Raw genomic sequence first — 15,579 nt, forward strand, 5'->3', positions numbered from 1 at the left:
AAACAAAAAACGATCGGCCATATAAGGAGAAATACAAAAAAAAACTCCAAATAAAATAGAATCTATTAAACCTACCACTGTAGTAGATCGATCAAAAAAAATTATTGAAAAAAAAAGAAAAAACCAAAGTAAAGTAAAGAAGAGACTTATTTTCCAACTAAAACCCAAAAAAAACTCCAAAACCTGATGAAGAACTTCAAGAAAGCAATCAAGCCTTTTCCAAATAGTTGTTGATCCTAATCGCCTATTATACCACGTGAAAGATGCCCCTTCAAAATCCAGATCGATTAAATTATTTTCTTCAGTGCATAGAAGAAAATTTGTCATATCCACATTATCTCGGAACCTTCTTCCTTTCTTCTCCGAACTCCACATGATTTGGTTAAAATTGCCAAAACATAGTCTATCTTGCCAAAATAATTTATCAGCTAGGTGAATTTTTTATTATGACATTCAAGCCAACCATATATCGCTAGCCCTCCCATACTACCGTATCATTCTTCCTCGCTAGAAAGTATATATAGTTCACTGAGTACCTGTTGATCTCGATATTTACCTCTATATCCTTCCTCCAACAGAAAATGAGACCCCCACTCTTCCTTCTTGCATCCTTAACAAAAAAAAAATTAATTGCTAAAGCTATTTAAAACATTCTTATAGACGCATTTATGCATTAGGATTTCCATAAGAAACATCAGATCTGGGCAACAATCCCTCATTATCCATTTGAGGGCTCAAAATTTCCAAGGATTACCCATCCCTGGGACATTCCAACTCAAGAGTTTCATCATGTAGGGCGGGGCCGAAGGTCGGTCACAACCGTTTCTATTTGATCAATCTTCATACATGTTTTTTTGTTCACTTACATAATATCCACTTCCTCACATTCCAAAGATCACTTTCTAAGTTTGTTACTGTCATAAGTCATTCTTGCAAAAGCATCCTCCTAATCAATTGTTTGCTTTTTACTAAGTCGAGAGCGATTAATCTTAATTGTTCGTTCTCCTTTCTTAATGATGCTCATGTTGGTGTCTCCCATTGCTTTGATTATGATATTTCCCCCTTGAATAATGTCAAGCATATTGGGTCTAGACGTATTCTTATGTTTGTTCCATTCGCCTCCCATGGCTAATCTCCTTCACTTTTGTAAACGTTACGTCGAGATTACTACATGCGTTTGGTGTTGGATTTTTAATGCCAATTCTAGAGTAACTAGATGATGAATTGTCACATTCACCTTTTTTCCCATTGAAGAGTCTTGCTTCCTTTTTTCTTTGCAGGTTCTGAAAATTGATTTTTTTCGAAAAAGCTCTTAGTGTCGGCCTATACGGCCAGTCTATAATATCATCATCGTCTAGTCGGAGCTTGCTGTTAGGGTCTTATCATATAGGGTTTTAGGCATACTTTTAGCTTTATTTTGTATGCTATGAGCGGCTAATTGGTCTATATTATGGTATACTCTTCCATTATTTGTTTTATGTATGTTTTGAGTGATTTCAGGGATAAACGCATGAGAAACAGAGTGAAATAGGATGAAAAGGAAACTGCCAACCTCTGCTCTGTGAGCAGCAGTCAACATTCGACATCTCCACATCACTAGGCAGTCAACACTCGGGTCAACACATTTGGGACCCCTGCTTGGTGAGCAAGCACATGTGTGCTCGGCGAGCAGCGACTGAGGATGGACTTTGATCAGAATTCTTATTTTAAAAGCCCAATCTGACTCCAACTCGTATCACTCCAATTCGATCCTAAAGAGACCAGAAGACCTAATCGGACTAGGAGGCGACATTGAGCACTATAAATAGAAGTTAAATATATGTTCTATGATCAATCAATTAGTGTAGAATCAATCAATTAGCGTAGAATCAATTTAGCTTTATTATAGCTTTTATGTCTTTATATTTCAGTACTATTTCCATTCCGTTGTTAATTTAGTTAAAGCAAGCTTGACATTGAATTATTTCTCATCTTTTATGAATCAAGTTCAGTTTATTTAGTCTCAAGTTCCATCTTCCTTCATCGTATTCTTGAATCAATTAATCTAAATTAGATACACAAAAGCTCTTATCCGCCCATCCCATTATGCCTCCGTGTATTAGCTCAGACATGAGCTAAGACACCTTCGGCTAGGATGATGGTGAACTGTGCTTAGCAAATAGAATCATTAAATGTCTAGATTGTGTTGTAGGAGTAACGGAGATTCAGTTAGGAATTATTGTCTATACTAAATAACCTAACCAAGTGATTAGTATAGGAGTTGGATTGTGTAGTCTAACCAAGCGATCAATTCAACCAAGCAACCCCTAATTTTACTCATACCCTAACCGGATAGTGCGGCTTCGTGGTCTAGGTTACGGCTTAGCCTTGATTTTCATAGTGTCTAATGCCCTCAATCACTGTTAGGGATTTTGCCTAACCAAGCATCTGTCTAATAGTGTTAAGGTAGATTTAGTAAGTTGTTGATCAAAGTTACTATTTTCTGATGGAGAATCACCGTCTCAAGTTAACCTTTAAATTCACACAACATTCACTTATCGATTTATAGGAGTTAGCGCACGGGGATCCTGAATCCTAGTCATCCATTCACTCATTAATTATATTCATTGTTGAAATTGCTTTGCTAGTTTTATTTGCTTTATTAGTAGTTAAGGTTACAATCTCAAAACACTTAATTCAATCCTTAGATAATATAGAATTCGAGTACGGGGCTGGGCCGCCAGGCCCAGCCCAATAGCACTTGGCCTTGGCCAAGTGCAATTTCGCTGCACTTGGCCAAAGCCAAGTGCTTTGTTTAATTTATTTTTTTTAAAAAAAAATAAAAATAAAAATAAAACAATAATAATCATTAAAAAATAAAAGTAAAAATAAAATAATAATAAATAATAAAGCTAATGATGGTTTGGAAATTTCCATGAAATTTCCTAAGCTCATTTAGCTTATCTTTGGCTCCAAGTTGGCTTGGAGCCAAAAAATAAATTATGTTTGGGGCTCCATATGCCTATAAATAGGATGGAGTCCCAAGGCATAGAGGGGGAGAAAAATTGGACCCAAACCCTTGGAAAAATTCAACGAGACCCGAAATCTCCCAAAAACACAAAAAACCGACTCAAAACACAATCAATCGACTTGATTTGGATCCCCATTACCGATTGAAGAGGTAATAATCCGAGGAACTAGACTCATTTAATTCTTTTATTGCATTTTGGTTATGTAGATCTCTTTATTTACTCTTTTATTGCACTTTTATTGTTTAGATTTGTCAAATTAATTTTCTGTTTTCATTCTACAAATACTTGAGTTTGGATCTAAAATAAAAACCTCGTTTTATGTCCCAATACGAACCGTGACCCCATTTAGGGGTAGTTCGGGACTAAAACGTTGTAGATCTAGATTTAGAAAATGTTTTAATTAACGTTTTAAAATAAAACATCGTTTTGGGAGTCTCTGTTATAGACTATGACCCGATTTGGGTAGTTCAGAGGCCAAAAATGATAGAATAGATTAGATCTAAAGCTTTTTAATAAATCTGGAAAGTTTGGGGCTGTTTCTGTAATTCTGTCTTTTCTGTTACTAAAAGCAGTTTACCGACGGATTTTTCGTCAGTAAAGCTGCTGGAATCCGAAAAATGTCTTTTTAATCCTCCTTTCTTAACTTTTTGACATTTATACTTGTATATATATGTATATAATTATGTAATATATTTATTAAAATTATTTTGGAAGTATATAACTAATAAATGTTCATTATATATCTATTTATTGTCCCCTTTAAGTATCATTTACACTAAATTAGCTTTTATAAAAATTACATGTATATATATATATAGGTTTTGCTTGTTTGGTTTTTTTGAAATAACTAATTGATAAATGATTTTGGGGGTTTATGGGCTATTAGTACATTATTTGTGTTTATAGATATATTTGGGTTAAATTGAAGGTCATATATGTATATAGGGGTATATTAGAACATTAAATATAGTCTTTATGCTTTTTGTTTTCCTAACTATTTTTAATAATAATCTACTTATTATGTATAGTATAATAGTTATTTTCCTATTTAAATGTCATTTATACTAAGTTAGCTTATATATATATATATATATGTTTCTTTAAGTCTATTTGAGCTATATTAGTGATTATTTTGGGGATTATTTATTTGGGCCTTTTGGGGTAATTAATTAATAAATATTTTTAGATTCATTAAACACTATTTTAAGTATTAATATTTAGATGTACATTTGGGGGTTATTTTCTATATATTTATTATGTAAAAACTATTTGGAGTTAAAAGTTATTTTCTTATTTATGAACCTTGTTCATCGTTTTTTCATGTTTTTAATTAAGATAAAAAAGTGTATTATATCTAATATTATTTTCATCACTATTTCTACCCATTAATATATATTATCTTCTCTATTTTGTTTTAATAAGTATTATTACCCTTTTTGTATATATGTATATATTTCAAATGTATTTGGTTGGGTGAATTTGGGCTTAATTTGTTAATTGTTGTGATTATGTTAAAATGAAGGTTAATTGAGTGAAAAAGGGGAAAATAAACCACAAAAAGAGATTTCAATTTGGTTATTCAAACTAAAGTTTTTCTAGATATTCTTAAAGTGTAAATAAAAGGTTTTTTATCATTTCAAACGATTTCCTAAAACATCACGTTTTAAAACCTTAATTCGTTCCAACGACGGATTAAGTGAACCTTGTAATTAAAACCGTTTCTTAAATTGTACATAATGGAGTTTTGAATCGCTTTCTTATCCAAATGGTTTTGTACAAAAATAAATGGACTTGTATGCTTAATCATGTTTTCGTGTTAAAGCTTTTTATCTCACACTTTCAAACACTCGAATCGTTCCAACGGCGATTCGAGTCGATATCATGTAAATTAACGGGGTTTTGAAACGTACCTAAATCATTCCAACGGTGATTAAGGTACGAACCATGTAAATAAACTCGTTTTGTGGAATGAGCTTAGCTTAGAGTTAGTGTATAATATGAAGTATAAATCACACTGTGAATAAATCAATTCTTTCTTCTCCCCCTCTCTCTCCTATGTACTTTAAATTTATGCAAAATGGGTGATTCTTTACTAAGATGGCTTTTAATGACATGCTCAAAATGGTTTTCAAAGCGAGAAAGAAAAGGTTTCAAATGAATTTTAAACTTAAAGAAATATGCGATTAGTCCGTTATCGCCTAACACGCTGAGTAGGAGGCCGGTGGTTCATAACCGGGCGATGTCGGGGTGCCTAGTAGCCTTTCTCCGGAAAGGAGCTAGCCTTCTCGGCTCGTACCTAAGTTTCCCGAACCCTCACCGGTCTCCCGCAAGGGATCGGTGTTCATTTTCCCATTCGTGGGTGGCGACTCTTCCATACTTCGAGCTCCGGTCCTGCCGAGCAGCTTGATTCCACGATTGGTTACTTTCGGCGCCAATCACCGCTTACGTCACCATGAGGTGTCCACCCCCCGGTCCGCCCGGGCGAGGCCGTTCGGCACCTTGTCTAACAGTTGGTTTATTGGTAAATCTAAATCTTAACCCAGAAATGACAATGAGTGAGAGGAATCTCGGAAGGGCGTTCATGTCCATGGAATCCTACCATTATTCCTTTCAAACAACCGAGGCTCCTCCCTTAAAACATTATTGTTATCCATTCTATTCTGAAATTCACATATAAAATGCCATGAAAGGCTTTCTTAGAATGAGCTTCTTCTGGATTTGGGGGGAAAGAAGCTGGAGCTTTCTTCAAAATAGAGGCTTTTTTAGAAGAAGTCGTTTGTGATTTCGGAGCCATGAAAGGAAATTAAGAAACAATAAATGAAGAAAAAGATGGAGAAACTTACAGGTTTATTTGTAGAAGGAATGACGAAATCAAAAGGTGAATGATGGATCTTCGTTATATATAGAAGGAGAATTTCAAGCGATTTATGATCATTACTTCATAGGCTTTTCGTTGTCTCAAACCCTAAGGCAATAATGGCAGGCTATGAAAAGACGACTCATGTGAGAAGCAAGAGAAACGTTATTCTAGATTTGTCTTCCAAAAGTAGCCTCATTTCGACAGATGGCAAAGCCCTAAAGAGCTTTTAAAGCAAATGGGGGGGGGTGGCATTTGATATGAGATAAAATAATTAAGTCCAGACTAAGGCCCAGCCGAACCAATGAAATGGGCCTACATCAGGAGCTCATACTAAATCAAGCCAAAAGGTTGTGGCACGTGCAACAATATAAAGACTTCAGCTGAAAGTTAACTAGCCTAATTAGCTGGACATGTGGACCAATGAACAGTTCAGACCTTAAAGGTATGGTATCTTTCCCTAGAATACGTCGTACATTAGGTATAACATAAAGGGAAAGGAGTCCAAAGCCAACCAGGGTGTGGAAACGTACATTATTCGAACTAATCAAGAACTTGCATATGGAAAGTGTGAAACACTTTAGGTATGTAAATATCTATAAATAACATTGGAAACAGAAATTAAGGTACATTACTATTCATTAGGGGTGCACACAAAAACCCGGAAAACCGAAAAACCGAAAAACCAAACCGAAATCAAACCGAAAATAAGGTTAACCGAAACCGATGGACTAGTGTACGGTTTTTAATTTTAAAAATAATGGTTAATGGTTACGGTTACGGTTTTCTTGTTCCAAAAACCGCGGTTAACCGAAACCGACCGAATTTTAATTAAATATTAAAAAAATATAAAAATAAATTTATTTATATGGGTAAACAATTATTTAATTCTTATAGTTTTTCATAACTCATTAATCAATCCACTATTTAATTATAAGGTCTCTAATTTTTTTTACTTTTAATGGTTTGGTCCTTCTATCAAATATTAAATACGTAAGTAACTCTCAGTTGATTTGTTACTGTCTCTCTAATCTAATTTCAGTTTATGCGACTTTTTTTTTCTTTTATATTTCTGGATGTAGAAACAAGGATAAAATTTTATTACTTGTTTTCCAAAACTTTATAGTCATAAGTTTTATTAGGGGCATTTTGCCTTTTTTTGGTCCGTTTAATTATTCTTTAACACATTTTTAGACGGAGATTTGATATACGGATTAAACAATTTAACGGAATCAAAACTGAAGGATCATAATGCACGTACATATCCTTTTCTGCAGTTAATCTCTTCAACTCGTCATTGACCCGCCGTCTCCCTCATAATAAAAATTAGAATTCTTTTATTATTTTTATTTCTATTTACTAATGGTTAGAAACCGAAATAAAAGGTTAACCGACCGAAATAATTGGTTAACCGATTAGTGGTTAACCGAATTTAATGGACTAGTGTATGGTTAGTGTTTTTAAAAAACCGATTAAATGGTTAACCGACCTAATTAACCTTAATGGACTGGTTAACCGACCACGTGCACCCCTACTATTCATTATATAGATTGTTTTCAAGTTCATACTTTATCCAGAGTATCTTACTAACTTAAACATCGGAGACGGGACGCCAGATTTGGGCCCCTCCCTAACTGTTTTCTATTGATTCAAGTCATCTCAAGACCAATCAGAAGTGTTATTCATAATTGAGACATCAATTAGCAAAATTAGTATATATTAATTTTAGTTTGATTAAAATTAATTAAGTTCATAGAAAATATAAATTATAAGAGCAAAAATATACAAGTAATTTTTGTATATAACCTTACCTTACCGTCAAAACAAACACAATTAAATTATTAAACTATCACTTATCTTACTTTCTATACAAATACACTAGGTTATTTCATACACCTTACTTACTTTACCTTACTTTAATTACACTTCATCTAAACAACGTCTTAGTGATTTGAGGAGTGACTAAAAATCCCTTAGAGACGGTTCTTAAACCAACTCATTTTACCTTAAAAGCCCAATAAATGAATCTTTGGGAGATACTCTAAAGATCAAAATGACATCTAAATTGAAGTTGTGAGACGGAGCCAGTTTAGTTGACATCGAAGTTTAAATATTAATTTAGTTCCAAAATTTGACAAATTAACCCAAAAATAATCTAAAAGTTAATCCGATTTGAATTATATTGTCAAATTTTACAAACTTCAAGATTAAATTAATACTTAGACTTCAATTTTGTTTGAGTTAAACTAAAATTCTAGGATAATTTCAAAAGATAAATTCACCCACAATTCAAATTTTGTAAATGGAAACAACAGCAAACAGCATAACACGTGTCAAGAGACTAACATCATGTAAACTTGGCGACCAATGGACACGAGTCCATGAAAACATAAATATATATATATATATAAAAAAGAATAGATGGTAAGTGCGTACAGGAGCAAGCAAACAAACAAAAACAAAACCAGTAAACAAAACAGCACAGATTTCAGAATATTTTGTTTTTATGCCATTTTCATTTTCTCTACTTTTCTCCCTCTATTTTAACTCGTTTTCGACGACTCTGTCTTCTTCTTCTTCTTCCTCCCATTTCCCCCATTTCTCTTTTTCTCGGAACCATCTCAAAGACCATCCTTTTATTCTATCTGAACCCTCATATCTGAACTTGTACTTATTCTTCTTCAACTCAATTCCTCAAGCTTATGCACAGGTTAGTTAATTTGTTCTCTCTCTATTTTAATCAGTTGAGTTGTTTGATGGGTTTGATGATCGCCTTTGAATGAACTTTTCCATTTCCATGTGTCTTTTTAATCTGCTCATACAGCTGATTTTCTTTTATCTGATTCAAGGAATTTGGGGAACTTCGCTTTCTCTTCATAAAACTAGTATCTTAGGTTATGTTTTTGTCCACCTAAAAAATTTTTCTTATGTTTGTTTGGGAAGAAACTCTTCCATTAAAACACAGCATAAAGTTAACTCATTTATGAATACTGTTTGATTTTCTCGGGTGAATTTGAATTTAATTCTATGTTTGGTGGGTGGGAAAATCTTCTATGATTCCAAAATATACTTGTCTTTCTTTTTTGTTATTCCATTATTTGAGAGGGTCTCTGGAATCTTAGAACAAAGAACTTCACCCTTTTGTTTGCCTTTTCTAATTCCTTTTTTTTTTCCTGAATTCTGATTCATAAATTGATTGAGGAATCTCACTTTCTATCTTTTTGGTGGGGAAATTCCTTTTTTTTTTTTCTCATTTCTGAAGCTTAAAAAATTGCTTCTTTGCATCTTTAGTATATTCCTAAAGTAAAGTTGAATTGATAGGATTCTAGTGATTTAAACAAATATATGTCAAAATTAGAGCAACCATCAATTAGATCATTACTTTCAGGTAACCCATACAATTTAGCTGAAGGAGACCTTTTTGCTTTGCAATCTGGAAACTCTATGATTAGGGGTAGGGTGGAAATTCGTGTAAGTAGATTGTGTTCGTGTCATGTCAATTATCAGGTTACTGTCAAATGAGCCAACCTCACCTAAAAGATTTGTGTCAATTTCATGTCAACCCAAAAATGACCCATTACATGTTTAATAGACCACTAAATTCATGTTGAGTTCGTGTCGTGTACACGATTTCCTTTGTTGTTTTTCATGTTCTTTGATGATATTGTTGAGTGATTAAATTTCTCCATTTCAGGTAATCCATTTTCCTGCCAATTTTTGCAAGCAGCAGCCATAGTTCTTCTTCTGAATTACTCATTCTACCTGGTAGAAGGTTTCAATGAGTAATCTCAAGCTAGGAGTGGAAGTTGTGAGTGCCCATGATCTGATGCCAAAAGATGGGCAAGGCTCAGCTAGTGCTTTTGTGGAGCTTCATTTTGATAATCAGAGATTCCGTACAACGACAAAAGAGAAAGATCTGAACCCTGTTTGGAATGAGAGTTTGTACTTCAATATTTCTGATCCAAACAACCTACCAAACCTCAATCTTGAAGCTTATGTATATAACCATGGCAAAGAAAACAACTCCAAATCATTTCTTGGCAAGGTTCGTCTCACTGGAACGTCGTTTGTGGCTCATTCTGATGCAGTTGTTCTGCATTACCCTCTTGAAAAACGAGGAATCCTTTCTCGTGTCAAAGGAGAGCTTGGTCTCAAAGTATTTGTTACTGATAACCCTGCAATAAGATCCTCAAACCCTCTTCCTGCAATGGACTCTTCTTTTTATACAGATTCTCGTTCAAACCAAGCTTCGGTTGCTGAACAACAGATTCGAAACTCAAATGAGACAAGGCATACATTTCATCACCTTCCAAACGTCAGCCAACAGCAGCAGCAGCAGCAACATCAGCAGCAACAACAGCAACAGCAGCAGCAGCAGCAGCAGCAACATTTTTCACCAGCAGTAGCCCAACAGACAATGAATTATGGGACTAATGAGATGAGATCAGGTCCTCCTCCTGGTCCGAGAATTGTTCGGATGTACTCTGATGCTTCATCACAGCCTGCTGATTATTCACTTAAAGAGACGAGTCCGTTCCTTGGAGGGGGGCAGATTGTTGGAGGTAGAGTCATACGTGGAGATAGGCTTTCGAGCACTTATGATCTTGTTGAACAGATGAGGTACCTTTATGTACGAGTTGTAAAAGCTCGTGACCTTCCCTCGAAGGATATGACGGGGAGCCTTGATCCGTATGTTGAAGTGAGAGTTGGGAACTATAAAGGGATTACAAAACATTTTGAGAAGCAGCAAAACCCTGAGTGGAATGAAGTGTTTGCCTTTGCAAGGGAACGGATGCAGTCGTCGGTGCTGGAAGTTGTGGTCAAGGATAAGGATCTCGTGAAGGATGATTTCGCTGGCATTGTAAGATTTGACATGAATGAGATTCCATCAAGGGTTCCGCCTGATAGTCCGTTGGCTCCAGAATGGTATCGGCTCGAAGATAAGAAAGGAGAGAAAGGTAGAGGAGAGCTGATGCTTGCTGTCTGGTACGGTACTCAAGCTGACGAAGCATTCCCTGATGCTTGGCATTCTGATGCTGTTACTCCTTCTGATAGTTCCTCTACCATCTCCACGCATATTCGCTCGAAAGTTTACCATTCTCCGAGATTATGGTATGTTCGTGTTAATGTGATCGAGGCTCAAGACCTTATGGTTCACGAAAGGAATCGATTCCCAGATGCTTATGTTAAGGTACAGATTGGTAACCAGGTATTGAAGACAAAGATGGTCCAAACTCGGACAATGAATCCTGTATGGAATGAAGATTTAATGTTCGTGGCTGCTGAGCCCTTTGAAGATCATCTGATCCTTACGGTTGAAGATCGTGTTGGCCCCAACAAAGATGAGAGCATAGGCAAGGTTGTTGTACCATTGAACTCTGTGGAGAGGCGTGCAGATGACCGAATGATCCATAGTCGGTGGTTCCACCTTGAAAAGTCTATCTCAGCTGCCATGGATGAGCATCAATTGAAGAAAGATAAGTTCTCTAGCAGACTCCACCTTCGTATCGCGCTTGATGGAGGGTACCATGTGCTTGATGAGTCAACTCATTACAGTAGCGATCTTCGACCAACGGCCAAGCAGCTTTGGAGGCCATCAATAGGTGTGTTGGAGCTTGGTATTCTGAATGCTGAAGGACTCCATCCAATGAAAACAAGGGATGGAAAAGGCACGTCAGACACATACTGTGTAGCAAAATACGGACAGAAATGGATTCGGACTCGAACCATAATCAACAGTCTTAGCCCGAAATACAACGAACAGTACACTTGGGAAGTGTATGATCCTGCAACAGTTCTTACAATCGGAGTTTTCGATAACAGCCATATCGGTGGTTCAAATGGTAACAGAGATGCGAAAATTGGCAAGGTTCGGATACGACTCTCTACTCTTGAAACTGGCCGCGTTTATACACACACGTACCCGTTGCTAGTGCTTCATCCTTCTGGTGTGAAGAAGATGGGTGAATTGCATCTAGCAATCAGATTCTCCTACACATCACTTTCAAACATGTTGTTTCTCTACACAAAGCCGCTTTTACCGAAAATGCACTATGTAAGGCCGTTGAGTGTTATGCAGCAGGACATGCTGAGACATCAAGCTGTCAACATAGTGGCAGCTAGGCTAAGTCGGGCTGAACCGCCGCTTAGGAAAGAAATCGTGGAGTACATGTCTGATGCAGATTCTCATCTGTGGAGCATGAGGCGAAGCAAGGCGAACTTCTTCAGGCTAATGTCCGTTTTCTCCGGACTATTCGCTGTTGGAAAATGGTCCGGAGAAGTTTGTATGTGGAAAAATCCTATCACAACAGTGCTAGTACACCTCCTCTTTGTGATGCTTGTGTGTTTCCCAGAGCTGATCCTGCCTACTGTGTTCCTCTACATGTTCCTAATAGGCCTATGGAACTATCGGTTTCGCCCGAGATACCCTCCACATATGAACACAAGGATTTCTTGTGCAGAAGCTGTGCATCCTGATGAACTTGATGAGGAGTTTGATACATTTCCTACTACTCGTAACCCTGAGGTAGTCCGAATGAGGTATGATCGGTTAAGGAGCGTGGCAGGGCGGATTCAGACAGTGGTGGGGGATGTAGCTACACAAGGAGAAAGGATTCAGGCACTGCTGAGTTGGAGGGATCCTCGGGCCTCGGCTATATTCGTGATATTCTGTCTAACAGCTGCAATTGTATTGTATGCAACACCATTTCAGGTTCTTGCTCTTGGTGCTGGTTTTTATTCCATGAGACATCCAAGGTTCAGGCACAGAACACCATCTCCACCTATCAACTTCTTCCGTCGTCTGCCGGCCAGGACAGACAGTATGTTGTAAAAGGGGCAAATGAATGACTAGAGTCTAGAGCCCTTCCTCTCACCGGTGTGTCGGATTCTGGTTTTGTTTTGATGATGTTTTATAAAAAAGCCTTTGCCTTTTGTGTTCTGATGTGTTCAGTGGGTGGAAAACATGATTGAAATGTATACATGGTAGTAAATTATAGTAGAAATTCAGTGTTCCAACTCCATTTTCATAGTAGAAATTCACTGTTTCAAAGTTTTCTTTTTTAAGGACCCTCTGGTTTCACAATTTGATATTTTGAGGCCGTTTGTTTTTCGTATTTACTGTTTTATCCTAAACAACAGATTTTGAAAATTTTGGAAGTGTTCGGTTAAAATTAAGTAGTACTCCCTCCATTCTCAAATAAGTGTCGTTTTAGAGTTTTTCATACAAATTAAGAAACACAATTAATATACACATAAATTAGTATTTTGGGATTTTTCGTGGAAAGTGCTTGTATTTATTTTAGAAATGTCAAGTTCTACAATTGAAAAGTCATTCAATTTGGATTTATATAGTGGACCTGTTTTCTGACCAGCATTAAATAAGGCTCAGTATGCACTTCTGCTTTGAAATTTCGATGACTATTCATTGGTTTTGAATTGATCTTTTATAATGACTTCTGCTAGCAGAGTTACTTTGCTTTGGCATGTAGTGTTCATTATTATGTTCTTTAATGGCTTCTTATTATTAACAAGAATTTGTCTATAACGACTCGGTTACGGGGTGGCGTCGAGGTGGAAGGACTAAGCAACGAGCATCTTAAAATGATGGCATGGATGGTAATGGAGTCGAAAATGAACTAAATCTCATATCGGAAATGGAGAATAAATATTTATGCTGTTTTATTAAAATGGATTTCAATCATGTATACATATTTTAAAACCGTGAGGCCAATAAATAAAACAATATCTACATGATATTATACGTTTGTTTCTTTTCGAAACTGTTTAATAGTTTTGTTTTTTCAAGGATATTGCACAACATATTTTCGTCTCAATATTCTTTGTTCCAAGTACTTCACTCCATCAATTCTCTTATAAGTTTTTTAATTGATTTAAAACATATTCATATAATTCGTTTCACACATGTTTAGCAACAATAATATTATTCTACCAATAATAAACAGGTAATAGTAACAAGATTAAATAGTTAATACCAACAAACCAAAACTATACATAAAATGATACTTATAGTTTGGTTTGGTATTCACTGTTAGATCCAGACTCATTATAATCCTACGGTGCATATCCAATACATTCTAAGATGTAGATGAGTCTAGATCTAACGGTGAATGACCAAAGAGTCCAGATGTTACTGGTTATAGTTTTCGATCTTAGCAAATAAAAATGGTAACTAAAGCAACAATGAAGTTTTGATATCACGATTAAAGTTGGTAATAGGGTGGAGGGAATTTTTGTTCATGCAATTTATTTAATTATAATAATAATAAATAAATAATGTATATAAAAAAAGAGAAATTTTAAAATAATATTAATGATCCTGTTTGTTCAGCTGTTAGCTAATAGCTGTTGCGGTTGCTGTTAGCTGTTTGTAGTTGCAGTAAGCTGTTAGCTGTTTGTTATTAGCTGTTTAATTACTAGTGTTTGGTAAAATTATATTGAACTGTTGCTATTCGGATTTAAAATGTCTAAAATGGACATGTTTTAAATTAATCAACGATGAAATTATAAAAGGGAAAATGTGAAAAAATACCCATAAAATTGCTTTTGGCCGCTAACATTAGGGTTATAATTGCACCATTTTAGACGTTAAGGGTAAAATTTCTTCTAGCTACAAATGTTAGGGGTATTTTTGCACTTTATCCTATTATAAAATAAAAAATGTGTTACACAAATTAATAAAAATAATCTATATAAAAAATAAGAAATTTATTGAACGCAATAAAACCTTGTTCTTCCGGTAATTATGTTATAGAAATATAAATAATGTTAAAAAATAAATATAATTTTTTCAATAACATATAACTACAAACAGCTGTTTATGAAAAGCTTCAAATAGGAGCTTTTCGTGAAACGCTCCAAAACGCTGCAGTTTCCAGAGAAAATGTTAAACTCTGTGGTTATGTAAACCTGATAACAAGGGAGAAATTTCTGATCGGAGCTCGTCCCTGTGGGGGGCGTCGTTGGGTTCGACGGGGGAAACTCCGATGCCAAAGTCAGTAGAGAATATGAAGAATAAACTGTATTGACAAAGTTTAGAGAATATAGAAAAGTGTGAGTACCTTGATAGCCTAGAATGGTAGGCTATATATAGTTGAGAAGTTCGTAACCTCTAGGTAACTAGAAAGTCTCCATTAATGCTCATTTAATAGCGGTTACAAGTTACTCTTAACCTGGCGGGTAAGATAATTAATGATCCATTTAATGATCCTTTATGGCCGAGCCGGCGGCCAGCCGTTACCAAGGTGAATGGAGAGATTCGCCTTAGAGATCCGCCAGCGGATCTCCTAGAGCTATTCCAGGGAGATTCGCCAGCCGACTTCCTTTGCTACGTGGCATACTTAAAGGCGAATATCTCTTTTGGTCCTCATGATAATATCTCGATGTTATCAGAAGCCCCCCCTAAAATGCCTTTAAAGTCCTTTAGGGCTTTTGGACTTCTGCGCGCCGTCATACGCTCCCTCATTAATGTGCACTCTGTTCAACGCCATTTGATGGCCGACACGTGTGGTGGCACACTGCCCTAGGAAGGTTCAAAAAAAAAACCTTTTTCTTCTTTTAGTTTCTCTTTCTTCCTCATTTCTTCATCTCTTCTTGCCCTCGAAGCGTTTTCCTAGAAATTTTTCAGAGATCCTACTCAAGCTTCTACATTTCCATGTAAGTGCATTTTCCTTTTATCCTGAATGTTTAGAA

At 35.8% G+C, this 15,579-nt stretch overlaps 1 protein-coding gene across 1 annotated transcript; it reads left to right on the forward strand.

Annotated features, from left to right (window-relative positions):
* The first annotated feature begins 8,378 nt into the window (after window positions 1-8,378).
* On the forward strand, window positions 8,379-12,933 carry LOC136216870 (multiple C2 domain and transmembrane region protein 5-like). The gene is made up of 2 exons (XM_066003416.1): window positions 8,379-8,578; window positions 9,563-12,933. Exon 2 carries the CDS (start codon window positions 9,647-9,649, stop codon window positions 12,698-12,700), a length of 3,054 nt encoding a protein of 1,017 aa, XP_065859488.1. The 5' UTR covers window positions 8,379-8,578; window positions 9,563-9,646; the 3' UTR covers window positions 12,701-12,933.
* The last annotated feature ends 2,646 nt before the right edge of the window (window positions 12,934-15,579 follow it).

Source organism: Euphorbia lathyris, chromosome 2, assembly GCF_963576675.1.
Source record: "Euphorbia lathyris chromosome 2, ddEupLath1.1, whole genome shotgun sequence".
Taxonomy (NCBI): domain Eukaryota; kingdom Viridiplantae; phylum Streptophyta; class Magnoliopsida; order Malpighiales; family Euphorbiaceae; genus Euphorbia; species Euphorbia lathyris.

Bases quoted from the DNA above. Each gene is read 5' to 3' on its own strand.
- LOC136216870 (XM_066003416.1), top strand. From the start codon at position 9,647: ATGAGTAATCTCAAGCTAGGAGTGGAAGTTGTGAGTGCCCATGATCTG.